General features: G+C 38.6%; 1 protein-coding gene across 2 annotated transcripts in view; it reads left to right on the plus strand.

Moving 5' to 3' along the window:
• Carf (calcium responsive transcription factor) overlaps nucleotides 1-27,233 on the plus strand; it is a 51,849-nt gene that overhangs the window by 17,538 nt on the left and 7,078 nt on the right. For both annotated transcript variants that reach the window (XM_029538999.1, XM_021198308.2), the window contains 8 exons: nucleotides 7,596-7,656; nucleotides 9,011-9,140; nucleotides 11,009-11,093; nucleotides 16,212-16,401; nucleotides 19,427-19,547; nucleotides 22,180-22,323; nucleotides 24,307-24,540; nucleotides 26,830-26,992. In XM_029538999.1, coding sequence (XP_029394859.1) covers nucleotides 7,596-7,656; nucleotides 9,011-9,140; nucleotides 11,009-11,093; nucleotides 16,212-16,401; nucleotides 19,427-19,547; nucleotides 22,180-22,323; nucleotides 24,307-24,540; nucleotides 26,830-26,992 — 1,128 coding nt within the window. The remainder of the gene's footprint in view (nucleotides 1-7,595; nucleotides 7,657-9,010; nucleotides 9,141-11,008; nucleotides 11,094-16,211; nucleotides 16,402-19,426; nucleotides 19,548-22,179; nucleotides 22,324-24,306; nucleotides 24,541-26,829; nucleotides 26,993-27,233) is intronic.

The following is a 27,233-nucleotide window of genomic DNA, read 5'->3' on the forward strand; positions in this document are numbered from 1 at the left end:
TTTGAGATAGTGTATATCCTTTTCCCTGAGGTGGGTTTCCTGTAAGCAGCAAAATGTTGGGTCCTGTTTGTATAGCCAGTCTATTAGTCTATATCTTTTTATTGGGGAATTGAGTCCATTAATGTTAAGAGAAATTAAAGAAAAGTAATTGCTTCCTGTTATTTTTGTTGTTAAAGTTGGGATTTTGTTCTTGCGGCTGTCTCCTAGGAATCTTTTCTAAAATGTAATCTTCTTGTCCTTGCCAAGACAAGCAAATCTGTCAATAACTTTAACAGTCCATGGCAGAACCATCTCAGGAAGATCACCTGCTAGTTTTTAGTTTCTCCTTGATAGCTCCTGGCAAATTTTTAAATTAATTGGGACCATATAAAGACCATTTGCTGCTTATTTCTGTAGAGGGCAGCAGAGACAAGCTGGGGGTGGGCGATACCACTTGGCCAGCTTAATTTACTAGTTTTCTTGGGACATGTTCTCTGATGATCATTCTCTCTCTTCAGATGTTTCACGTGTCCAGTGGCTTCTGGATTCCTAGTTGGATGCTTTTATTCTCCTGGAAAGATGAAAACAAAACCCTGCTGGAACTCTAACTCTGGGTGGTTCCTTTTTTGACAGGTTATATCTTTCCTAGGGCAAAATGTATTTCGGAAACAGAAAAAGTATTATCTTTCAATTGAAACTTAAAAAATTCTTTTTAAGATTTGAAACTAAATACACCTTAGTATGTATGGATAAATATACCTATATTCCCTTTTCATTTTGTATATAAATTCAAGGTTCAGGTGTATTTATTTTTAGATCCCAAAGAACATTCACTTTGAATTTCAGCCTATCTTTTACAATCAGCTTTGAAATTTACATGACTGTAACTCCTATGTGCCTGCCTCTGCCTCCCAAGTGCTGGGACTAAAGGTATGTGCCTCCTATGTGCTGGAGTGTGAGCCAACACTTGGCTATGGAGTCCTTGTAATAGTTATTCTCATAGTGTTTGCCTCATTTAATTTGGTTCTCCATTACTCATTATTTTTTAATGTTGGGGTAAACTTTCAAGTTTTTCAAATGTGTAATCTATCATTCTTACTGATTTATTCTGAATTTATTCCCTGGCAAATTTTAATATTCTGGACTTAAACATGTGGCAATTTGTCCAGTAGTTCATTATTTCCAGAAGCTTCGATGTTTTGTCTGTTTTGCCTATATTTGCTACATAAATTTAATGTTTGCTAAGTTTTCTGGCTTTTTCCATTTCCATTTATTCCTCATATGACCAGATATTGAGAGACCAGCTCTTTTGGGTTCATACTCCATCTTACAGAACCTGACCTAAGATTGAACACGCGTTAACTAATAAGCCAGCACCCAGCACCAGTTTCCAGGTTATTCCCCAACTAATCTGCACCTCCAGGTTACAAGCCTTCCCCTAGTACGTTACTTCCTAACAACCACCAATCAGGAGGAAAACAGAAGTTAAATTTATGGTTTGGCTCTCAGCACCAGCCAATTATGTTAAAGGACATAATGCCCAGCCCCAACCCCAAGCACGTGTGTGCCAGGGTAGAACCCTCTATAAGTGCTTGCCTGAAACTGGGATTGGGGCAGCACCCTCCCGTTCTGAAATGGTGGCCCAAGCTTGAGTTTAAATAAAGAGACCCTAGTACAATTGCATCAGAGTTGGCTTCTGGGTGGTCTTTTGGGTTTTGAAAATGCTTCCTGGCACAACTAGATCTTTGCCATTTATCTGCCAGTTAGTGGTTTCCCATTTTGATGACCATACAGCTGCTATACCATTGCACACACACCATGATTTGGAGAAGACAGGGATTTCTTTTGCTTTTCTAGTTGTCTTATAGCCAATAGGGCTGCACTGATTCTGTGGTTCCTTCCTCAGTATTGGCCATTCCATCCCTGAGTCTATAGACTTTCCATTAGTTTTGGTCAATGGTTGATGAATCAGCAGTAAACCATGCATTAGCCAAATGTTGTGACCGTTCCCTCAGTCCCCACACTTCAATAGGTGCCTCTTTTGGGGAGGAGTGGGTGAGCAGATTAGGCAACTGAGTTATTTTCTCAGTGTGGGAAGGCACAGACCCTTTTGCTACCACATCCTGGTCATGAAAGAATTCACATAGGTACCGGTTCCTCTGTTACACCTTCTCTTCCATGACCAAGCCTGTGAAGGGCTCTGCCTTCAAACAGATGCAATCCATCATTGTAAGAGGCATCCTTATGAACATAGGGTGGTTGGCAGTGACTGAGTATAAGGTTCTCCAGGCCTCATAAAATGTCCAGATTTGTTTCTCAAAGAGAGAATATTTATTTTATGTATATGGAAAGTGTTTGCAATAGAAGCCAAACAGGCAAATGTTGGTGGACTCCTTTTGGCTCTATGAAGAGTCCCCAGTTGCCAATTCACCAAATAAACAAAATATCCATAATTAGGATATCATCTGGTTCAATATTGATTGGGGGTTGCATAAATAAAGATGAGCTTACTGGCATTTGCAAAACTTATTCTTTGTTCCTTTCCCCATTGGAAATTAGCTGCCTTTCTAGTAACCCTGTATTTTTTCTTTTGTTATAAGCCATTGTTCCACCCATACAGCTTAACCATTTTAAAGGTAGGGTAGTTGGTACCTTTGAAAGACCAACACCTGTTGTGTCTTGCTTATGGACCACCTGGACAGTCTGACTGTTCTTGATGATACATTTTCAGAATCATTCTTTATTTTATGGTTTGTTTCTGAGATTGGAGGAATGTTAATCTATATATATTTTCCATTGCTTCAATAAACCACATTCTCATAAATTCAAGGCTATATTAGTCACATATGGCTTTAACTTTCTTATGTGTCCTTCTGGCCCTGCACACTCTACCTCTTGTACTTTGTTTTACTTGAGATAAAATTGCAATCTCTAGAAGCTGACTGTGTATCTCTGAAGAGGCCAATCTGTGATTTCAGTGAAATTATCATTACATCTGCTCCTATGTCTACTAAACCTTCAATTTCAATGCCATTTATTTGTATTTTTAACTTTTGTCTCTGATCATTTAGAGCAGTTTGCCAAAATCCTTGTTTTCTGCTTTCTCCTGAATATCTTGTTTTATCTGCTGAAGCTGTTTTGTCCTTAATTACATCCAGGGCACTGTTGTTTTTAAAAACAGGCATTAAATCTTTTAATTGCTCCGTGGATGATTTTCCCTGATGCTGACAGGCGATGATTAATCAAATTTGAAATCAGAGCCTGCTGGAGGCCCCCCAGGGCATTCCCAAAGGCAAAGGGTTACCTGGCCTGGCTCTTGTTCTGCACTCATTAGTCCAATGCCAGCCTGTGACACATCTTCTGCATGCTCTAGAAGGCTGGCCCTTCTTTTTGGATTATCTCTAAAAAACATTGTTTCTAGGAATGCCTTGGCTACAATCTCTTTTCTTTTTTTTTTTTTTTNAAGATTTATTTATTTATTATATGTAAGTACACTGTAGCTGTCTTCAGACACTCCAGAAGAGGGCGTCAGATCTTGTTACGGATGGTTATGAGCCACCATGTGGTTGCTGGGATTTGAACTCAGGACCTTTGGAAGAGCAGTCGGGTGCTCTTACCCACTGAGCCATCTCACCAGCCCCTACAATCTCTTTTCAAATGACCTTGCATACCACAATTAAAACATTTGACATTTTGATTTTTCTTAAAACTTTTAGATATTACTTCTCCTATCAGAGTAGCATCATGAACATGAGAGCCATTATCAGCCATAACTGTAATCCATTCATCTATTGGTGCTGATCTTGCCTTTAAAGGCCTCATCAACCTTTTGCATTCTGAATTTGCATTTTCAAAAATGAAAGATTCAATTAATATTTTTATGACTTCTGAATCTGATATTATTCTATTTACAGCTGAGGTCAATCTTTCCAAAAAGTCATTGAAGTTTTCTTTGGGACCTTATATAATTTTAGTAAATGATTCAGATCTCCTTCCTGATTCTTCAATCTTGTCCCAAGCATTTAAAGCTGCTAAATGACAAAGTGCCTATGTTATGATCATCAAATTCAAGCTGCCTTTGTAACTCAGCATACGGACCTTCACCTAGCAATTGATCTTGGGAAATATTAATACTTCTTGCCCTATTTCATTGTTCTAAGGCCCTGGCTTTCTCTTTCCATCATGTGCACCATTGTAACTGAGGACCAGATTCCAATAGTGCTGTTGCCAAATCTCTCCATTCTTGGGGGATAATTCTGTTCTGAGCTTCCCATGAATTTAATATCTGCTTCATATAGAGTGAATGCAAGCCATATGAAATGATTGCTTCCTTGAATCGCATCAATTCTAACACGTCTATAGGATTCCATTTACTTGCTTCATAACCTTGGGGTGCCTATCATATGCTGGTAAGTATTGTTTATTAGCTGGATAAACTAAGGTTGGTTTTCTAACAACCTTGGCCCACCCCTCTTCAGTTTCATCATGTGCTGGCACAGTAGGTTCTTGTCTAAATTCCTTTGTATCTGAGTATTTTTCTGATTTCATTTATAAGTCTTTCTAAGGCTTGTGTCTTATGAACCCACTTATGGCTATTAAGAATAAAACATGAAATACCAAAATGATAATAATCATAATCACTATTGAGCCAATTTCAGTTAAGTCATTTAGTTTTTCATTTTCTGCTTCTATTTTCAAGCCATCTAAAGTAGCATTATACAGGGTCCTTGTATTATGGTATTTACCATCCTCAGTGCTCTCCTTGAGGACTTTCCAGGTAACTTAGCAGATCTAATGGCTTCTTTATTTGTCTGCAGCTGGCATGTTTTTTCTGTCCATGTGGTTGTTCCACATGTTGGAATGTGAAATGTTTTTAACACAATCTCAGTCATTCTATTTTACCAGAGAAGACTGGGAGCCAGATGCTGGAGTGAGAGCCTGCTGACTGAAGCAGAGAGAGCACCTGGTGGACCTTTCTCACAGACGACAGACATCCCTTAAGGAGGCTCTTTCCCTCCATACCGTCTCAAAACCCCCAAACTGAATGTACCTCCCTTCTACTTCCCGTGTGTGCCTGTCCTCCTGACTTATTCTCTGTTAGTTTTACTGTGTTCACTGAGTCTCAAGTGGTTGCTTGCTCTGCCTCTTGACCTATGGTTGACTTTATTTAGTCCTGTTTACAATAATCAAAAAGCTCTTGAATTAAAGGTATGTGCTAGGACTGGGCCACACTACAACTAGACAGGTTTTTCCAGTAAATGACACAATTTCTAGGTTCACAATATGATAAAATATCCTGCAACAAGTTATTAATGGTAAATGATTGTTAATTCATTAATTTGTTGTTGTGGTTGGCCATGGTGGTAGTAATGGTGTCTGTGTGTGTGAGCATTTGCACTTCTTTTTGTTTTGCTGGGATGAGGTTATTTATTTTGTGGGTGTAATTAACTTCCTTGGGTTGGAATTTTCCCTGTAGTACCTTCTGTAGGGCTGGGTTTCTAGATATTGTTTAAATTTGACTTTGTCATGAAATTTCTTGTTTTCTCCATCTACAGTGATTTAAAGTTCTGTTGGGTATAATAGTCTGGGCTGGTGTCTGCGGTCTCCTAGAGGCTGTCTAGGTCCTTCTGACTTTTAGAGTCTCTGTTGAGAAATTGGGTATAATTCTAATAGGTCTTCCTTTATATGTTACTTGGCCTTTTCCCTTGCAGCTTTTAATATTCTTTCTTTGTTCTGTATTTCTAGTGTTTTGATTATTTTGTGGCACAGGGACTTTCTTTTCTGCTCCAATTAATTTGAGGTTCTGTAAGCTTCTTATGCTTTTATAAGCATGTCCTTCTTTAGGTTAGAAAAGTCTTCTTCTATAATTTTGTTAAGTATATTTTCTGAATTTTGATCTTCTCCTTTTCTAATTCATATTCCTAGGATTAGTCTTGGTTCTTTTCATTTCCTCTTCATGGATGTCTGTCAGCATCATAAAGTTGGTTTTAAGGTCATCTTCTTGTGCTTCAGCTGACTTGGAATACATTGCCCTGGCTGTTATTGATTATGTTCTTACACTAGCATTTAGCCATCTGGGTTTGGGATAATTACAGGTCTAGGTGCTGATTTCTGAGTTTGACCTTATTGGATGGGTGTTTTTATTCCTTGGTTTCTGTTCCCTCATTGATCTTCTGGTCTTTGTGGCCTGGATTTCTGGCAGCTGAAGTAACCTCTGATCCAGTAGTAAGATTCTGTCCAAGTTGGGGCTGGACTCTGGCAGTTAGCCTGGCTTTTGGTGCAACAGGGGGTCTCTGCCCTAGTTGGGATAAGATGATAGGAGGCTCTGAGTGAGCAGAGGGGTCTGCTTGTAGTTCTGCAATGCTGTGGTGTCTGGTCCAGGAGAGCATCTCTGCCTGAGTTCACCTGTTCTTCTGTCTTGCTTGGCCTGGACCTGTTTTTAAATTGTGATGGACTATTCCTTTACAGTGGAAGTCTGCCCAAGTTGGGGGTGGGCACATGGCAGTGGTAGGGAACCAACCTTAGTTTCTTGATACTATTGATTTATACATTATATTGGAAATATTCTTTCCTTAGCCTTGTTTTGTATTTATTTATTTATTGTTTATTCATTTGGTTTTTTAAGACAGGGTTTCTCAAGCCAGGCGTGGTGGTGCACGCCTTTAATCCCAGCACTCGGGAGGCAGAGACAGGCGGATTTCTGAGTTCGAGGCCAGCCTGGTCTACAGAGTGAGTTCCAGGACAGCCAGGGATACACAGAGAAACCCTGTCTCNTCGAGGCCAGCCTGGTCTACAGAGTGAGTTCCAGGACAGCCAGGGATACACAGAGAAACCCTGTCTCGAAAAACCAAAAAAAAAAAAAAAAAAAAAGACAGGGTTTCTCTGTGTAGTCCTGGCTCTCCTGGAACTCAGTCTGTAAACCAAGGTGGCCTCAAACTCAGAGATCCCCTATTTCTGCCTGCTGGAACTAAAGACATGCCCTGCTACCACCCAGCCAACCTTGTTTTTTATTTTGTTTTTTGTTGATGTTGTTGTTTTGTTTTGTTTTGTTTTTCCTTTTCAAGCACAGTCCTTAGCTGCTCATGTCTAGGTACTCTGGTGTTTGAGATAAGCTGGCCGTAATATATGCCTAATATTGACTTGTAAGTTACTTTTCATTTTTGAGTCATGGTTTCATGTAATCCAAGCTGGCTTTTTCTCTGTGTGTTATTAAACTCCATGCATGTACTATCATTAAAAACATAGTGCCTGCTGGGCGTGGTGGTGCACGCCTTTAGTCCCAGCACTTAGGAGGCAGAGGCAGGTGGATTTCTGAGTTCGAGGCCAGCCTGGTCTACAAAGTGAGTTTCAGGACAGTCAGGGCTATACAGAGAAACCCTGTCTCGAAAAACCAAAAAAATAAAAAATAAAAAATAAAAAAAACAATTGGCATATGTCTCAGGGTTGTATCTACAGAGTGAAGTAATACACTCCATCATGGAAGTAGGTGTGTACTTAAATAATTTAATAATTCTGAATAATCAGAATGGCATATGTATTTGTTTAATCCCTCCAAGATGATCACTACCTACTCTTGAGAAAACTGACAGGTGCTTCATATAATTCCATCTCCCCAGACAGGGATGGAGCAAGTGGTCATACCTCAGGAGCCCTTTGCAGATGAGCATAGCCCTCAAGGTGAGTCCATGGGGAGTAGGTGCTTTAAAGACTGAGGTCAGACGCTAGGACATTTCCTATGGAGGCCATAGTAACTTCGCTTGTTTAGATAAGATTGTGAACTGAGTGATTAGAAAAACCTTTTTAGTCCAAATAAATCTTTTTTTAACTTATTTTATTAGATATTTTCTTCATTTACATTTCAAATGCTATCCCGAATGTCCCCTATACCCTCCCCCCACCCTGCCCACCCACTCCCACTTCTTGGTGTTCCCCTGTATGGGGCATATAAAGTTTGCAAGACCAAGGGGCATCTCTAACCAACGATGGCTGACTAGGCCATCTTCTGCTATATATGCAGCTAGAGACATGAGCTCTGGGGGTACTGATTAGTTCATATTGTTGTTTCACCTATAGGGTTGCAGACCCCTTCAGTTCCTTGGGTAATTTCTCTAGCTCTTCCATTGGGGTCTCTGTGTTCTATCCTATAGATGACTGTAGCCCAGATAAATCTTAAGTTCATTTTCAACCCCCATCTAGGTTAGCTGTCTATTTCATTTTGGGATTCTATGAAGCTGGCTGACTCTTGCTTCCTCCCAAATGACCAGTGAGCACAAAATAAATTATTGTAAACTATAGTAGCAACAATAGAAATAGTAACAGTAGCGCAAATATAGTACTTAGCTACAGACGTTTTTATATTTGCATTTTATTGTATCTTTGTTAGCTTTGAGATCCATTCCTTTCTCCTTAACTGTGTCTGAATCTTCTGCTCCCTCCCATTTGTTTCATATCCAGAGAAGAAAATCAGGATTCCCCAGCCTCCCACCCCCATCCCTGACCCTTTTTCCTCCTCACCTATTTGGTAATATCCCTATTAAACTTCTTTTTCTTCCTTCCCTTTGTATTGTAGTTTAATCTCTTTTTAACTTCACTGCTATACTATTTTGTTGCTTTTTTATAAATAGTGGTTTAGGATAGTTATTTTTTGCTTTTGTTTTATGATATATTGTCTTCATTAACTGTCATTGAAAGTTAAACCAAAAACATGGTTTGTAGAAATTATAAATACCATATATAAGTAATTTTTAATTTTCCTATTATATGTGAAAGTCTTTAAAGTAACAATTTATTTGTACTATTAAACTATTAAATATAAGTATAAAAAGTTAATTACATACAACATAAAAGTAAGTAAGTTTATCAGTGACAGTCTCAATAAAGCATTTAATGTTTTGGATTCTTTTTAACTTAAGAAATATTATTCTTTTTCCCACTAAAAAGATTTAAAATCTAACTAATTGTTATATTATTCACGATGCTGCTGAATTTTTTTGTTATTATTTTCTTTGTTGTTGTTGATGATGTTGTTAAGATATCTCTGAAGAGAAACCCACTGGTGGAAGCTTACCAGCTGTAAGAGAAGATGTTCTAGAAGACAGCACCAGTAATTACAGCCTTCGCTCACAAGCATCCCTTGTGGTACTCAAAAAGTCAGGGGCCAGGTGATCATGGGAAAGAGGAGCTTGTCTTTGGTGTCACAATGGAAGTTTGTTCTTAAAAATCACATCTAAAGGTAGCAGACCATAGAAAAGATAAAAAATTCAGAGAGAGGAAAAGTTCCTTAGATGTATATTCATTTATTTAATGCATCTTGACAACAAGAGGACACCTTCCTGTTCTTTTGGAACAATGTGAAATATCAAAATTATTCAGACTAAAGATATTCATTCTAGATCCTAAAAATTTTTAAATGGTTTAACCATGTTTTATAGATATAATTCTTATACGATAAAGTGCTTAAAATGGTTTTTGCTAGCATTGTGGGGAGAGGGACTGTGGACTGGTGGTTGGGTACGGTGGGTGGTGGTGATTCTGAAAACTGAGAGCAAAGTCTTGAGTATGCTAGGCAAATATTTTCCCACATAACCACCAAAATTTGACTTATTTTTTGTAAACTTCTTACTACAGTTTTCCCTTTTTCCTAAAAATAATGCTTCCCACGATAATTATAGAAAAATATTTAAAGTAACTTTTTGTAAAACCTTTTTTTTGAGATTTATTTTTCTGTGTGCATGAGTGCTTTGCCTGTATGTCTGTGCACCATACTTCAGTGTCTGTGGAAGACAGAAGAGGGAAGCAGGTCCCTGCGAGTGGAGGAGTTAAAGTTGTTAGCCACCATGAGGTGCTGGGAATTGAACCTACGTCCCCTGGAAGAACTCTTAAAAGCTGAGCCATCTCTCCAGCCCTTTCCTTAAATTCTGATTTTATGTATTGTATTCCTTTAGCTGTTCTATAAAAAGGTTTTAAATGAGACCCTGTATTGTGAGCCGTTTGTTCTTTTTTCATTTTCAGTGCTTGAGCTCAAACCCAGGGTCTCTTGCACATTAGGCAAGTGACCTAACACTCATAGAGTCTCATCTGAAGACAATATATTTTTTTCTTTACTAACTCCATTTGCACCAGGGATTTTTAAAAAAGATTTATTTATTTATTATTTATATGAGTACACTGCAGCTGTCTTCAGACACACCAGAAGAAGGCATTGAATCCCATTACAGATGGTTGTGAGCCATCTTGTGGTTGCTGGGAATTGAACTCAGGACCTCTGGAAGAACAATCAGTGCTCTTAACCACTGAGCCACCTCTCCAGCTCCACCAGGGATTTTTTTTTTGTGGGAAGATTTGTGATTGCTGCTTTGCTCTCATTAGTTGTTATGGCTTAATTCTGGTAGGTCATATGGCTAGGTCTAGAATTCATCCTTTTCTTTTAGATTTTCCAATTTAGTAGAATATAAATTTTCAAAGTATGTCCTCATGGTTCATTAGATTTCCTCAGTGTGTGCTATCATGTGTGCCTTCTCTTCTAATCTTAATAATTTGAGTTGTCTTTCTCTTCTGGTTAATTTGCTTAGGGTATGTCACTTTTATTTATCTTTTCAAAAACTACCTCTTTGTTTAAGATTGTTTTTGGTCATTTTCATATCTATTTTATTAATTTCTACCCTGCCCTCCATTATTTCTTCCCATCACTGCTTTGGGATTGGCTTTTCCTTGTTTTCCCAGTCCTAGAGGCTTGCCATCAGGTTGTGTATTTGCAATACCTCTAGCTTTTTAATGCAGGCACTTAGGATTAGACAGTCCTCTCTTAGTACTCTTCTTAGAAGCTCACAGATTTAGGTTTGCGTTATCATTTGGTTTGCAGACTTGATAAGCTTCAGGTTCAGTGAGAATCCTAGTCTCAAAAATAAGGTGAAGAGTAACTATGGGAAACATCAGATGCCAGTCTCTGGTTTCAATACACGTGTGTACACATGTGTGTACACATGCAGTGCATAACTATGTATTTATATCTATTCCTCTCCTCTCCTAGAGTTGCTGAAGAACCTTTGCTGGCTCCTCTCCAGCCACTTTCTTGTAACACACCCATGTGGGCCTGCCGTCTTAGGAGTTGTGAGGTGAGCTTAAGATAATCCTGACCTAGATTCATTTAACTGGTCATGGCTACATTTCTTCCCCAAATGAACACTTGTGAACATAAACAATAGTCGGTAGCTGTCATATTCTACATGCACTTGTGCTCAATCTAAACGTAACTATTGTTTTATTTTTTAAAGATATAGGCTCAGATAAAGCAGAAGTTATGCCTAATGTAGTGGCACACACCTGTAATACCAGCACTTGGGAGGACCAAGAGTTTAAAGTCTTCCTTTGCTACGTAGTGAGTTGGAGACAAGCCTGGGTTACATTGAGACTGTCCCAGAAGATACAACACAGAACAAGAGACAAAGCAGAAGTCACTCATAGAAAGTTCTGCTTGCTCCATTTGAACTACCTCCTCTCTCTGTCTCTGTCTCTCTCTGTCTCTTCCTTCCCACCCTGCATTTATTTCATTTCATAGTCTCAGTATCAAATTTCTCAGGGTTTGCTTTTAACCTTGTCTGCATTTTATCTTTTGAAGGATTTTACCTGTGTCATTGACTTTCAGCTCTCATGCTCATAAAATAGTTTGTAAATCTGTATCACTGGTTCTATAATTCGTACTGGTTTCTTTTTTGTTTGTTTGTTTGTTTTTTATTATATGTAAGTACAGTACACTGTAGCTGTCTTCAGACACTCCAGAAGAGGGCGCCAGACCTTGTTACGGATGGTTATGAGCCACCATGTGGTTGCTGGGATTTGAACTCCGGACCTTTGGAAGAGCAGTCGGATGCTCTTACCCTCTGAGCCATCTCACCAGCCCCTATAATTCATACTGTTATCCCAGGCTCTCAGCTACTTTTTTTTTTTTTTAAGATTTATTTATTTATTATGTGTAAGTACACTGTAGCTGTCTTCAGACACTCCAGAAGAGGGCATCAGATCTCCTTAAGGATGGCTGTGAGCCACCATGTGGTTGCTGGGATTTGAACTCTGCACCTTTGGAAGAGCAGTCGGGTTCTCAGCTACTTTTTGAAGCTTTATTTATATTTTACTGTAAATTCACTGTGACCATACCAGTTAGTTCTGCTTACTAAGTTCTTTGCCTGTTTCATTAATAAACACCATTTCCTTAGATATCCAGGCACAAAGAATAATTTCTTTGTTTTATTCAGATACTTACCTTTTTTTTGTTTTGTTTTGTTTTGTTTTTTTGTCATTGTTGTTTTGACTGTCTGTGTGTTTATTTGAGACAGTGAGACAGGGTCTTGCAATGTAGTCATGGCTTTCCTGGTTCTCACTATGCAGACAAGGCTAACTTTAAACCTGTGTCAGTCCTTCTGCCTCAGCCTCCCAAGTGCTGGGCTTGTGGGTGTAGACTGCCAAGTCCAAGTCACTATTTATTTTCTTGAAAGTGGTTAAGAGCACTGGCTGCTCATGAAAAGGACTTTCAGAACCCACATGGTAGATAACAATGCTCTGTAATTCCAGTTCTGACACCCTCATCTGGCTTCTGTAGGCATAGACTTATGTGCAGGCAAAACACCATATATACATAAAATAAAAACAAATAAAATCTCCCCCCCCCAAAATTAAATGTTACATAAAAGGTTATTAATATAATGAAGTTCTTCTACAACATATTTTAGGAAACATAGTCATCGTTTTCATGGGTTTTAGATAGATTCTTGGCATCATATTAAATAATCCACAAAGGACTAGTACTTTGTTGCTAATATTGTGTTGATCTGGATTTGATCTAGGGATATAATTTTATAGACCCAAGAGAGTAGATATATTACATATTCTTCAAGATTTCGTCTCTAAACTCTCTTCTATGGCAGTGAGTGTGTCGCTATAAACTCTTCCGTCTGTTAGATGACTGCTTGAGTTGAAATCAGACCCCACTGTATGGACCAGTGGTGAGGAAGGGAAGTGATACTCCTTCTTAGATAACCATCAGTTACATGTTCTGGTCACTGAATGCTGGGGCCAGCCCCTGCCATTCTTCTTTCTTAGTAGCAGAGGGGGAAGAGTGTTGGAGGGGACAAAACTTGGTCTTGCGAGACATTTAGGATTGCTGTATAATAATAAAATGCTTGCCTATCTTACATCTAAGTCACTTTGCTGCGGTAGTTTTCTGCCTGTCTGAGTTCCTCTAAGATCAGAAACTGCAGTCTCTGGCATTTAACACCTCATCATAAAACAGCAGGGGATTAAGTAAAGGATTCATTGCTAGAGCCTTTTCCCTCTTGTCCAGATGCCTCTCACTTGCCTGGCTGGGGGGAAGTTTGGAGCAATAAACTTCTATGAAACCAGGAGAAGAGAGTCATGCTCACAGAGGGAAAAACTTTTACACAAGCAAATATGGATAAACTCACATAAATTCATATACAGATTTATGAATACACACTCATATATCTCTTTTCAAAACAGTTAGGTCCAGCTACATACTTACCTCATAATAACATACTTACACATGCACACATACTTATATATGTATATGGAGAGAGAGACCAAGCGCCAATGCAGAAAGAAATCACTCATTCTGGATGAAAAATGAGCTCCAGTCTTTATTGTATAGGGAAAGAAAAAGCTTCTACTCTTTTATTGCTAAATGAATTAAACCCAAGTCTGTAAGAAGAAAGCTTTTTCTCTTTAGTAAGCCTAAGCTTGTCTTGCTATTAAGAAAAGACCTGTTCTGTCCGTGGTAAGGAGAAGCCTGCCTGCTGCTTCTGTTCTCTCTGCAGCTTCTTCTTTTTTCCTTTTCCCCTCTACATTCTGCATATTGCTCTCTTAATTTTTTAAGTTGCCCTATAATTTCTAAGTTATTCCACTCTGCATTCTCCTTCAAATTGCTTTCTCCTCCTCCTCCTCTGATGTAACAGTGCCCTTACTCCCTGTGCCTTTTCTCCCAATGTTATTACTCCTAATGCCTTTATTTCTGAGTTCTCTCTAAAAGTTTTCTAAGAAAGTTATTCTCTAAAAAGAAATATTTAGAAAAATTTAGAATATTTAGAAATATTCTCTAACTATATATAACAAACCACTAGGTATTAGCCCACCCTTTTGAGTGGATCTATACAGAACAATGAACATGTGATGTCTTGTAGTGATGTTATATAGATAAATAGATTTCTTAATTCTTAATGATGTTTGTATAAGAATTCCTAAAATTACATTAGTAATTATTAAGCTCCTTTTTAAAGATTCTTCTTTTTTTTTTTAATTAATTAATTTATTCTTTTACACTTCAGATTTTATACACCCCCTGCCCTGTCCACCCTCTGATTTTTCCAGATCCCATACCTCCTCCCCAGCCCCCTGTCTCCACGTGGATCTCCCCACCCCCCACCCTGCCTGGCCTCTAAACTCCCTGAGGCCTCCAGTCTCTTGAGGGTTAGGTGAATCATCTCTGAATGAACACAGACCCCGCAGTCCTCTGCTGTATGTGTGTCTGGTGCCTCTTGTCGGCTGGTGTATGCTGCCTGTTTGGTGGTCCAGTGTTTGAGAGATCTCGGGGGTCCAGATTAATTGTGACTGCTGGTCCAACTACAGGATCGCCCTTCTCCTCAGCGTCTTCAAGTTTCCCTAATTCAACAACAGGGGTCAGCTGTTTCTGTCCTTTTGTTGGGTGCAAATATCTGCATCTGACTCTTTCAGCTGCTTTGCTTGTTGGGTCTTCCAGAGTGCAGTCATGCTAGGTCCCTTTTTGTGAGCACTCCATAGCCTCAGTGATAGTAAAGGTTCTTCTTAAGTTCAGTTTCCTCTCTCTGTCGTCAGCACTCACACATCTTTCAGAATACATAATCACATGGTAAAAAGGTCACCACAAGTTTACACATAAATTCAAATCATAAATTGAGTAAGAATTTTACAGCAGAGAATTGTTTACATGCACATCCATTAACAGTAATTGTCTGGCTAAGCATTCGTTTTCTGTACAAGCTCAGCAGGTTCAGTGAAAGTTAAAAACTATAATTTTTGTGTCTAAGTTATTAGAAAAGTTTTTTATAGATAAACCCAGTCAATATTTTATCTTCTCTCCTTGCACCTGTAGTAAATCATTAGTTCTCTTTTTATGACCTTTGTTTAATTATTTTATAGCCTCTTGGAATGTGCTTTTAAGTTGTAGATACCTGCTTGCTATCTCAGAAGCAATTAACTCATGACACTTGAAAACTAGCAGAGTTCTCATTGCAGTTTTGATTATTAGAGAGGACTTAATAGCAGTTCTATTTTAAAATAGCTTAATGTTGCATCCTCCCAGCCTCGAAACAGGCTGTCTCAGACCTCTGCAGCAACTGGCTCTGGACCGCCTGCGGCGGTCCCTCCCGACCTGCCAAGCTGGCTCTACTGTTTGCACCTGCAGGTGCTCTTCCAAACAATCCCCTTTCAGGGCAGAAGCTGCTCCCTGCTGATAAGCTCTGAGATTCTCCAGAGTCACCTTCCTGAAGATCCGCCTACCAGCTGGAACCTGTACTACAGGCCCCAAGACTGTGGCTTTGGGGGAAGGGTTTTTCCCATGCTATATAAACTCAGTACTTCATTAAACTTTGGGCCTTGATCAGAATCCTTTGTCCTAGCCCCATTCTTTCTCGCTGTCTTATCCATTCCAGCCCCAGCCCTGCTTTTCCAGAGGGACCCGGTTCGGAGTGTGGCCGTGGGCAGCCCTCTCAGCTTAATAATTACTAATGTAATTTTAGGAATTCTTATGCAATCATCATTAAGAATTAAGAGATCATCTTTTTTTTTTTTTGTTTTGTTTTTTGTGGTTTTTCTAGACAGGATTTCTCTGTGTAGCCCTGGCTGTCCTGGAACTCACTCTGTAGACCAGGCTAGTCTCGAAATCAGAAATCTGCCTGTCTCTGCCTCCACACCCGGCTAAGAAATATATATATTTGTGTGTGTGTGTGTGTGTGTGTGTGTGTGTGTGTGTAATAGGAAAGCATACTAATAGCAGGAATCTTTCCTAAAATGTAATCTTATTGGCCTTGCCTATAGAAGCAAATCTGTGTCAATAACTTTAATAGTCCATGGGGGAACCATCTCAGGAAGATCACCTGCTAGTTTTTAGCAGGTGATAGCTCCTTGATAGCTTCTGGCAACAGAAACATATTTTCCAGTGATTTTCTTATTTAATTTTTCCCTCACAGAAAATTGGAGATTCCTACCGTGGCTACTGCGTAAGTGAGACTGAATTAGAAAGTGTCCTAACTTTTCACAAGCAGCAAACACAGACTGTCTGGGGTACTCGCCAGTCTCCAAGCCCAGCCAAACCTGCCACACGCTTGATGTGGAAGTCTCAGTATGTCCCATATGACGGAATCCCATTTGTCAATGCAGGTACTTCCTATCAATTACTTGAAGGTTCCCAAGCATCAATGCTCAATTGTGAAAATGTAACTTTTGTGAGAGAATGTATTTTATTGTTTGTTGTAGGTGAGAATTGAATTATTAGTGGCTGAAAATGAGAATTAAGCTCAAAACAAAAACATATATCCAATTAGTTTATGCCATAAGGTTATGTTATCATCTCGCAGATAAATAGACAATAAATATAAAGACAGACACATATAATTTCATTGTTTGTATCAGGTTCTGCAACCAAGCATCCTCCAAAGAACTTTGTTTTCCAAGTATTTTAGCTTTCAGATCTGCTCAAAAAGAATTAATGTGCTGATTTTCATTCCTGTTGGCAGTGCTATAAACTTCTCTACATTCAGCCCTTGTTTGAGTATCTCCAGACTTAAAAAAAAAAAAAAAATCCAGGTTATGCCAGTCTTGGTGGCATATACCTTTAACTCCAGCATTCAGGAGGCAGAGGCAGAGGCGGAGGCAGGAATATCTCTGTGAGTGTGAGGCCAATCTGTTTCACATAGTGAGTGCCAGGGCAACCACAGCTACCCAGAGTGATCCTGCCTCAAAAGCAAAACAAAACAGAACAACCAGCTGTACTGGGGAACACCTTTACCAGAACTCTGGAAGCTGAGGCAGGAGGATCTCTGTGAGATCAAGGCTAGCTAGGGCCATACTAGTGGACCCTGCCTCAAAAAAATAAAAAATTTAAAAAGATTACATCATGAGAACTATAATGTATATTAAAAATAAAGGTAAGAATATAAAAACTCTTATATTTTTGGTTGTGAGTCTAACCTTTAACAGCTGAGCCATCTCTCTAGCCCTTCATTTATGAAAAAGTGTATTTTATATATATTTTAAGTTAGTTTTTACTTTATGTATATGGATATGTTAACTGTGTACTACTTATGTTCAGTCCCTACAGAGGCCAGAAAAGAGCATTGGGTCGTCTGCAACTGAAATTATAGACAGCTGTGAACCACCACGTGGTGCTGAGAATTGAACTCAGGACCTCTAGAAGAACAGCCAGTGCTCTTAGCCACTGAGCCATCTCTCCAGCCCATATTTTATGTTTTAAAAGTTGACTGTATCCTGATGAGAGTAGAATATTCAACTCTTATGCAGCATGGATTTCACATCTATGTATTTGTAATCTACTGTAATGTAACAAATTATCCCAAACTTGAAGGCTGAGAACTACAAACATTGATTGTCTCTGTTTCTAATAGTCAGAATTCCAAGTGTAGCTTAGTAAGAAGGCTCTCATGTTTGTACATGGGCCGAGGTTGTGGTGTTGATCAGAACTGCAGTCATCTTGTGCTTGACTAGGAGAGGCAGCAATTCCAGTCTCACCTGTGTGGTTGCCTTGCTATGCAGGCCTTTCAGAGTTCTCTCACTATGTGGCAGCTGATATCATCACAGCAGTCTGAGTAAGAGTAAGAGAGTACCCAAGATGGAAATTATAGTCTTCTTATAACCTAATAGCAGCCGGGCAGTAGTGGCGCACACCCTTAATCCCAGCACTTGGAAGGCAGAGGCAGGCAGATTTCTGAGTTTGAGGCCAACCTGGCCTACAGAGTGAGTTCCAGGACAGCCAGGGCTATACAGAGAAACCCTGTCTTGAAACAACAACAACAACAACAACAAAAAACCCCCAAAACAAAAAAACTAATAGCAGTCACTTCTGCCATATTTAGTAGAAGTTAAGTTGGTAAGTAGAGCCAAAGTAAAGCCAAAGCTGAAGGAGAAGAGATACACAGGGAAATGAATAGTAGGAGGCCATCTTAGAGGCAGGTCGCCAGGTATTCCAACAAATCCAATAGAATATGAAAATAGTGCTAGAGCATTGGCTCAGAGGTGAAGAGCACTGGCTGCCCTTGCAGTGGACCTGGGTTTAATTCCCAGCACCCACACAGCAGCTCACAATGGTCGCTAACTCAAGGCCTAGTCGATCCAACTCCTTCACACATACATACATGTAGGCCAAACACCAAATGTATATAAGAATAAGTAAGGAATTTAAAAAAAAAAATAAAATAAATAATTTAGAAAAGGAAGTGCTGGGGCTAAAGAGAAGGGCCTGCAGTTAAGAGCACTTCTGCTCCTGCAGAGAGAGCACCTGGGTTCCATTCCCAGCTTCCATATCGGGCAGCTCACAGCCACCTGTCACTCCAAGGGCCATGGGATCCAGCACCCTCTGGACTGTGTAGGCACCTGCATGTGCACAGAAACTCTTAGTGGTATCCATACAGACACATAAATGAAATACATACATTATTTTTTAAGGAAATTGGGGGCCGGAGAGATGGCTTAGTGCCTGCGTTGCTCTTGCAGAGGTCCCGCACCCACATGGTAGCTCATAGCCATGAACTCAGGCTCCAGAGTGTCAGATGCCAATCTTACCTCTGTGTGCACCAGGAATGGATATGTACACATGCATGCAAGCAAAGCACTCGTGGACATAAAATAAAATCAATCTAAAGAAACTTTAAAAGGAAATAAGATCCTAAATAGTATTAACTATTAACCCACTGTAACATTTGCTAATTTCAACTTATAAAGTGTCTATTTAGCTTTGGCTCAACCTATTTAGTATTATTAAAAATTACATGCCTCAGCTAGGTGACAGCAGTGTATGCCTTTAATCCCAACACTGGGAGGCAGAGGCAGTCAAATATCTATGAGTTCAAGACAGAGCAAGTTCTAGAACAGCTAGGGCTACACAGAAACCCTGTCTCAAAAACAAATAGACAGACAAATCATATGTCTCTGTGTATCAGCAAATGTGATATTTGTTAATTCCTTACCATAATTATGACATATTTGATAAACTTGACACAAATTTAAATTTGTCTGTCTTGCATTTTTCATAAGAAATACTGATTGTTTTGTTCCATAAGCTTATGTAATCAACAATGTAGATTTCGACATTGTCACAGCCACATTTTAAAAATCTGTTGAAAATATCTAAACACATGAATTACTGTCATTGTTTGGTTTTGGTTCACAGGAAGTCGAGCTGTGGTAATGGAGTGTCAGTATGGACCAAGGAGAAAAGGTTTTCAGTTAAAAAAAATCAGTGAGCAAGAAAGTAGGTCTTGTCATCTCTATAAAGCTACTTGTCCAGCCAGGTAAGCTTATTTTATCTTTTTTTAAATGTATTTTTTTTTTACATTAAACTCTTATTTTTTCAATAGCAAATAAAAGCCCTTTTACTAAGTTTAAACATCTCAAAAACATGTACAGTGAATTTTAGGTTTTTCTCTCATTATTGTTTTGTATGTTCCTTACTAAAGCCTGAAATCCCATTGGTTTTTAAGTCATTTGGATATATATGTGGATGGATGCACACATATCCTCTCCTACCCTAAAATGTCAGTAATGGCCACTAAAGTTTTCTTTCCTTAAAGTTATGTAATAGTTCTCTCTTCTCTCTGACTGATGTCGTATCAATTTATTCTTCCTTTGAAAGCCTACAGTATTTAGTGCACAGATACCAAGTGGCTGAGCAGTGTACACATGGCATGTACTTACTAAACTCTCCGCTGTTTCTATTCCTAATGTACCTTCTAAGTTACTTCATAGAGGTATATGAGAACTCTATTTTTAACAGCTGTGTAATATTCCATTTGTAAGCATAACATTTAATTAATCCTCTATGAAATAATGGATTTTTTTGAGATGGGGTCTCTTGCATTCCAGGCCAGCCACACACACACTATGTAGCCCAGGGAGGCCTTGAATTCCTCATCCTCCTGCCTCTGCCTCTTTAATGCTGGGATTTACAGGTGTATTCCAGCATGCCTAGTGACAAATTTTGTTATTGTACTCAAAACCACAATTAACAACTTTAAGTTTATTAGAGTAAATCCATAGCATGGTGATTGTTAGAGAAAAGGTTATATACTTTAGAAATGTTGACAAAGAAAAATTGTTTTAAAAAGATTTTACCAGTTTACCAGTTTGCATTCTCACCAGCAATGTATGAGATCAATAGTAATGTTTTGATAGAGGACTAGGTTATCATTGCTCTGAGCAAGAGCAGAAAAGGGAGCCAATGAGAGAGCTTAAAAGGTTTCATACTCGTACTCTTTTAGACTTTAAAAACGTTCCAAATTATTAGTCAATTTAAAACTGTTAAAGACATTATGGGCTAGGGAATAGGAAAGTGTCCTTGTGGTCAGAGCTTATCTAGCCTGCACACAGCCCTGAGCCGAATCAACAGTGCTTCAAAAGAATGAAGTAGTGTACAGTGAATATGGTAACTCCTGCCTGTAATTGCAGGTGCTTGGAACATTGAGGGGAGAGAATCATTTGAGCTCAGAAGTGTTAGTTCATCCTGAGCAAAACAAAACAGATAATTCATTATGGCTGGACTTAGTTGACATATTATATTTTAGCACCACATAGAGCATAAACTTAAGCATTCTTATATTTAAAAGACGGGTGTAGAAGCTGGAGAGAAGGCTCCTTGGTTAAGAGTACTTGCTGCTTTTGCAGAGGACCTGGGTTTAGTTCCCAGAACTCACCTGGTGACTCACAGCCATCTATAACTCCAGTTCCAGGGAAGCTGATGCCACTCAGACCTGCACAAACTCCTGCTCTCATGTGGCACACACATGAACCCAGGCATACACTCATAAAATAGATAAATCTTTAAAAGCCCAGTGTGATGGTTACGTACTCAGCACTGGAAAGGTAGAGAAAAAGCAGCATGAGCACATGAAGACAGACAGACAGACATGCACATACACTTATAAAATGTGAAAAAAATTTAAGGGACTGGAAATGTGACACTGCACATAGGAACATGCTGACTGATCTTTCTGAGAACTTGGGTTCAAGGGCTGGAGAGATGGCTCAGCCGATTAAGAGCACTGATTGCTCTTCTGAAGGTTCTAGGTTCAAATCCTAACAACCACATGGTGGCTCACAACCATCTGTAATGAGATCAGATGCCCTCTTCTGGTGTGTCTGAAAACAGCTACAGTGTACTTACATATAATAATAAATAAATCTTAAAAAGGGGGGAAAGAGAGAGAGAGAGAGAGAGAGAGAGAGAGAGAGAGAGAGAGAGAGAGAGAGAGAAAACGAAGTTGGGTTCAGTTCTCGGCACCAACGTGGCAGTTCCCAACCATCTATCACTATAGATCCATGCATGGAGGCAAAACACCCATACACAGAAAACAATAACATGTATATTTTCAAAGTCTAGGGTCTCATGAGATACCTTAATGTTGTCATAAATTTGTGCCTGTTCTTCAGACTGAGTTCCAGGATAGCTAGGGCTACACAGAGAAACCCTGTCTCAGAGAGAAAGAGAGGGCCGGGGAATGTGAAAAAATTACTTTGTCTTTTCAGAAACAGTCTCCCTGGCTATCCTGGAATTGCCATATGGACCAGGCCTTGAGTTCACAAAGATCCTCCTGCCTGGGACTATGGGGTTAAAGGCATTGGTCACCACTAGTGGTTTAATTATGTGTCATTGTTGGCCAGGTCATGGTGACACACCTTTAAATCCAGCACTCGGGAGGTGATTATGGCTTCCAGTACAATGAAGAAGAGAAAATTTCAGAAAATACCTATATTTAGATATTTATATTCAATACATGATAGTTGTTAGTCATCTGAGTGTCATGCACTTAATATGATGTCTTTCATAAGCTTCTGAACACTAAATTATATATTCTCTTGAACTCTTAATTGATGTTAGATTTTTTCTTAAGATTATAATAGATAGTTTCTTCTTTGTCTTGTATAAAGGATATACATTAAAAAGGTACAGAAATTTCCTGAATATAGAGTACCTACAGACCCCCAAATTGACAGGAAGATAATCAGACTGGAGCAGGAGAAAGCCTTCACGCTGCTGAAGAAGAACCTGGTGGATGCTGGTGGTGTTCTTCGGTATGACATTCATGCAACCCTTTCATTTTCTTATCAGCACCACTAACAAGGACTCTTTTACCCCTGTCTTTTCAATAAAGAATGGTTTTATAAGTTAGTTATATACCTCACTAATATTAAACTTAGTTGCTATTGTATATGTTACTGACTTTATTACCTAAAAATTTTATATAATGCTAACCATACATTGTTAATTACCATGGTAGCCATCTGTGAATGGTAAGCCCTAATAAAATTCCATTTTATGCTTCATGTTTTAAATAGAGAGAGATGTAATAGTTCTAGCTTACTGTTACATATGTGTTAGTTCAGTTGAAGATTTTATTATTGTATAATGACATCAAACATAAGGAAAAGTCTTGTATGATCTTTTATAAAAACTTAAAAATGAAGTCAATAATTTGTAGTTCAATTTTTAAGATGTGTTACTATAAAATTTTTATTTTTAAAAAATATTATTAGAGTTCTTTATTTTATTTTGTATTTAAGAGTTGCCTGAAAGTATGTATGAGCATCACATGCATGTGTGATGCCACTGAGGTAGGAGGAGAACATCAGAGTCCCTGTCACTTGAGTTATAGGTGTTTGTGAGCCACCATGTGGGTTCTGGGGCTCAGACCTGGGTCCTCTGCAAGAGTAACAAGTGCTCTTAACAATTGAACTGTCTCTCCAGTTCCAAACTATATAAGTTTTAATCGGTCTTTATTTTGTTTATATCCATTTATATCAAACAGAAGCACAGGGGGCCAGTGACTATAGCTCAGTGAGGTCAGGACATATAATAAAAGGAAAGAATTGACTCCTTTAAGTTGTTCTCTGACCTCCACGTATGTGTGTGCACATGCATGTATACGAACACATACAGCCATACACACACACACACACACACACACACACACACACACACACACACACAATATAAAAGGAGGACAGGTACTTGGTGTGTAGCTCAGCAACAGAGCACCTTGCTAGCCAAGTGCTTAGCCCAAAATTAACCGCCAACACCACACACACACACACACACACACACACACACTCAACACACATACACATTTGTACAAAAATATCACTCAAGTTGGACATGGTGATGCACACCTTTAATTCTAGCACTCAAGAGGCAGAGGCTAGTGGATCTCCGAGTTCAAAGCCAGTCTGGTCTACATGCCAAGTTCCAGACCAGCCAGTGCTACACAGTGAGACCTCATCTCAAAAATAAAAACAACAACAATGAAAAGAAAGATCAATTAAAACAGTTTTCTACCAGATTGATTTTCCTAGCACCAGTCCCTTGTGCTACTGTATATGAGCTGTGTCCATATCTTAGTTGATTCTATTGCTCATTGGGCCAGCAGGAATTTGTGTGTATCAGTGGTTTTGCCTGCATATATGTATGTGTACCATGTGCATGCCTGGTACCCACAGTAGTTAGAACTTTGGATCCCCTGGAGCTGGAGTTACAGATTATAAGCTGGGAATTGAAACCCAACTGAAAGACCACCAAGTGCTCTTAACTCCCGAGCCATCTCTTTACCCTCATCTATGTGTAAATCCCTGCATGTCTTAGCTTAGGGTCATAGTGAAAGTTTATGAAGTTACTTTTTTTTTTCTTTTTAGTTTTTTCAAGACATAGTTTCTCCATGTGGTCCTGGCTATCATGGAACTCATTTTGTTGACCAGGCTGGCCTAGAACTCACAGACCCACCTGCCTCTGCCTCCCAAGTGCTGGGTTTAAGGTGTGTGCCAACACTTCCAGAGTAAAGTTACCTTTTAAATTGTGCATAAAGTCAATCTTAGAAGAGTTGAATATAAGACATTTTATATTTTATTCCACATGGTATAATCATGCATGATTTTTTGCTTAAAATATTATTCCTTCTCTTGATGAATATTAACCTAAGTAATTATGATTTCTGCCTTTGTCTAAAATTATCAAATAATTTTGCTATTTAAATTTTAATAATTTTCAATGTATTCTCTTGTCAGATGGTATGTGCAGTTACCTACACAGCAAGCTCATCAGTATCATGAATCAGGGACTCCTGGTGTCCCTTTGTCACCGTCACCTTTTCCTATGTCTCCTCTTGAAGAAGAGGAAGCTGTAGTCAGAGATGAGAACTGTGCGTTGCCCTCTCGTCTCCACCCGCAAGTAGCGCATAAGATTCAGGAATTAGTGTCACAGGGAGTAGGACAAGTGTATGCAGTAAGGAAGCAGCTCAGGTACAGGAGGGGCAGCGTTTTCTCTCATACCTGTTGCTTAAGTAATAACGCTGAACAGTACAGGTGCTTCGTAGCAGTTTTCCAGGACATTGCTATCACAGGGATATAATGTGTTTCTTCATCTCACCTGTAAACCCACTAATGCTTGGCAACCCTTCATATAGTCTGTCTTAATATAATTCTAAATACTTATTCATTTGAGATACTGTATCTTTGGAAGATTGGATTATTTTTCAATAATGAATTTTATTTTATTTTATTAGCTAAGGTCTCAGGCTGTAACCCAGAACTGGCCTTTAATTCACTATATAGCCCAGGCTGGCTTTCAGTTTTCAGCATTCTTTCTATCTCAGCCAACCAAGTGCTGGGATTATGGGTATAAGCCACTAACTCTGTAATGAATTGAATGATACACATATCTCAGAGAGAGAGAAAAACTTGTAGAATCAAAAATTAAAAAGGTAGGCTAAGCTGGGCGTGGTGGCACACGCCTTTAATCCCAGCACTTGGGAGGCAGAGGCAGGCGGATTTCTGAGTTCGAGGCCAGCCTGGTCTGCAGAGTGAGTTCCAGGACAGCCAGGGCTACACAGAGAAACCCTGTCTCGAAAAACCAAAAGAAAAAAAAATAAATAAATAAAAGGTAGGCTAGGGTATTTATTTTTAGATTATTTGAAATGAAATAGTATTTTATTATAATACGGGGAATGAATATGATCAAAATAAAATATATGCTTGTATGAAGTTCTCAGAAAATTACTTAAAATATTAGATTTTTAAAAAAGATAATGAACTAAACTATTTACTATAACAATATACAATATTATATTCAATTATATATATAAAATCACTGCACTATTAGTTAAACAAATTATCAGCAGTACCATTAAAGTTAGTCCAAAATACTACAAAGTTTCATTAGGTTAAGAACTATTGAGATTAACTGCAAAATAATTATTATAAGGCAATATGTGCTTAGTACATATTTGGCCAAACCTTTAAATATATCATTTCTCGACAGCTTAGTAATGATGATGCATTTATCCCCATTTTATACATGAGAAAATGGAAATTCAAAGTTGGTAAATATTTGACTTGAAAGACAGACTCAGGACTGAAGTCTGCCTCAGTGTTATACCTGTGTAATGCTGTAACACCTTGCTCCTCTTGGTTAGTGTGTAGTGGAACCTGAATAACAAAATGAGTACTTCTAAGATTTTTTTGAGATTGGGTCTCACTGTGTAGCCCTGGCTAGACTGGAACTCATAGAGGTCCACCTGCCTCTGCATCCCTAGTGCTGGGATCAGAAGTGTATACAGCCGAATGCAGCGGACAGTCATTACTTTTTAGATATTTAACATTTATTTTCATCAAGGCCTACAAAACAAAGCTAAAATTTATTAAGGCCATCACTGTTTACTAACATTTGGCCAATCTACACATTTCAAATTATTTATTTATTTATTTTTAATTATTTTTTTTCAAGATAGGGTTTTCTTCATATCCCTGGCTGTCCTCAAACTCAGAGATCCTCCTGCAGAGTGCTGGGTTAAAGGCACGTGCCGTCAGTACCCAGCTACTTATTTAAGAAGAGGTTGAATGAGAAGGAAAGTAATACAACTCTCCAGTTTTATCCAATAAATATAATGCATAAAGTACACGTGTTAAACGTGGTTCATGTATTTATTTTCATATAATTCTGTAATAATGCTACCTTTCTTGCAATATCTTACCTTCTTTCGATATTTGAACCATCAAATTTCATGTAATATTACTTAAGGCCTTTTGGAAGCAGTGTAACATGATGTTTATGTATACAAATTAGAAAATGGCCCATGTTTTCCTACTTACTAAGTAGGTATATAACTCAGGGCAGCTTCATCTTCTGCAGTCTTCAGCTCCCTCGTCTGGAAAGTGGTATTGCTAATCACACCTGGTCACATGATCACAGCAATAGTTAAAGGAAGCACCGTTAGTGTGTTCAAAATTGTGCCTGATATGGTAAGGATCTAAAACAGAATTATCTTCAAGCTGAGGATTGTGGTTTAAGTTTAATTCATAAAAATATCAAAGCTCTGTAATATGTGTGCTTTGAACCAGTGAAATAGCACCTTCCTTTAACCTGTATGACTTCTATTGCTTTGATAAATAGACACAAATCTAAAGTGGCTTATATGAATTACTTACAGAAACATGAATTGTACTTTATAAAAGTTTATATTAAGAAAGAACCTTTCCTTCAATCTGTAAGTCTATCATTACAGTTATATTTTTATTTTATATCTTCCACAGAAAATTTGTGGAAAGAGAACTGTTCAAGCCTGATGAGATACCTGAAAGACATAATTTATCTTATTTTCCAACTGTAAATGATATAAAAAACCATATCCATGAGGTACAGAAATCCTTGAGGACTGGAGATGTGGTATATAACTCAGAGATTATTCCAGCAACGGTATGATCACACCCAGTTCTTTGTCTCATTAGAGCCTTTCTCAACTCCTGTTAACACTGTAGAGTCAGTATTTGGCCTGGTAGAAGGCTACTGTTAACCATCTCAATTATTATGATTCAAGAAAACATGCTATACCTAGCATGCATATTTTCTTTTCTTTTCTTTTCTTTTTGGTTTTGTTTTGTTTTTTGTTTTTTTCAAGACAGGGTTTCTCTGTGTAGCCCTGGCTGTCCTGGAACTC

Source organism: Mus pahari, chromosome 5 (assembly GCF_900095145.1).
Source record: "Mus pahari chromosome 5, PAHARI_EIJ_v1.1, whole genome shotgun sequence".
Taxonomy (NCBI): domain Eukaryota; kingdom Metazoa; phylum Chordata; class Mammalia; order Rodentia; family Muridae; genus Mus; species Mus pahari.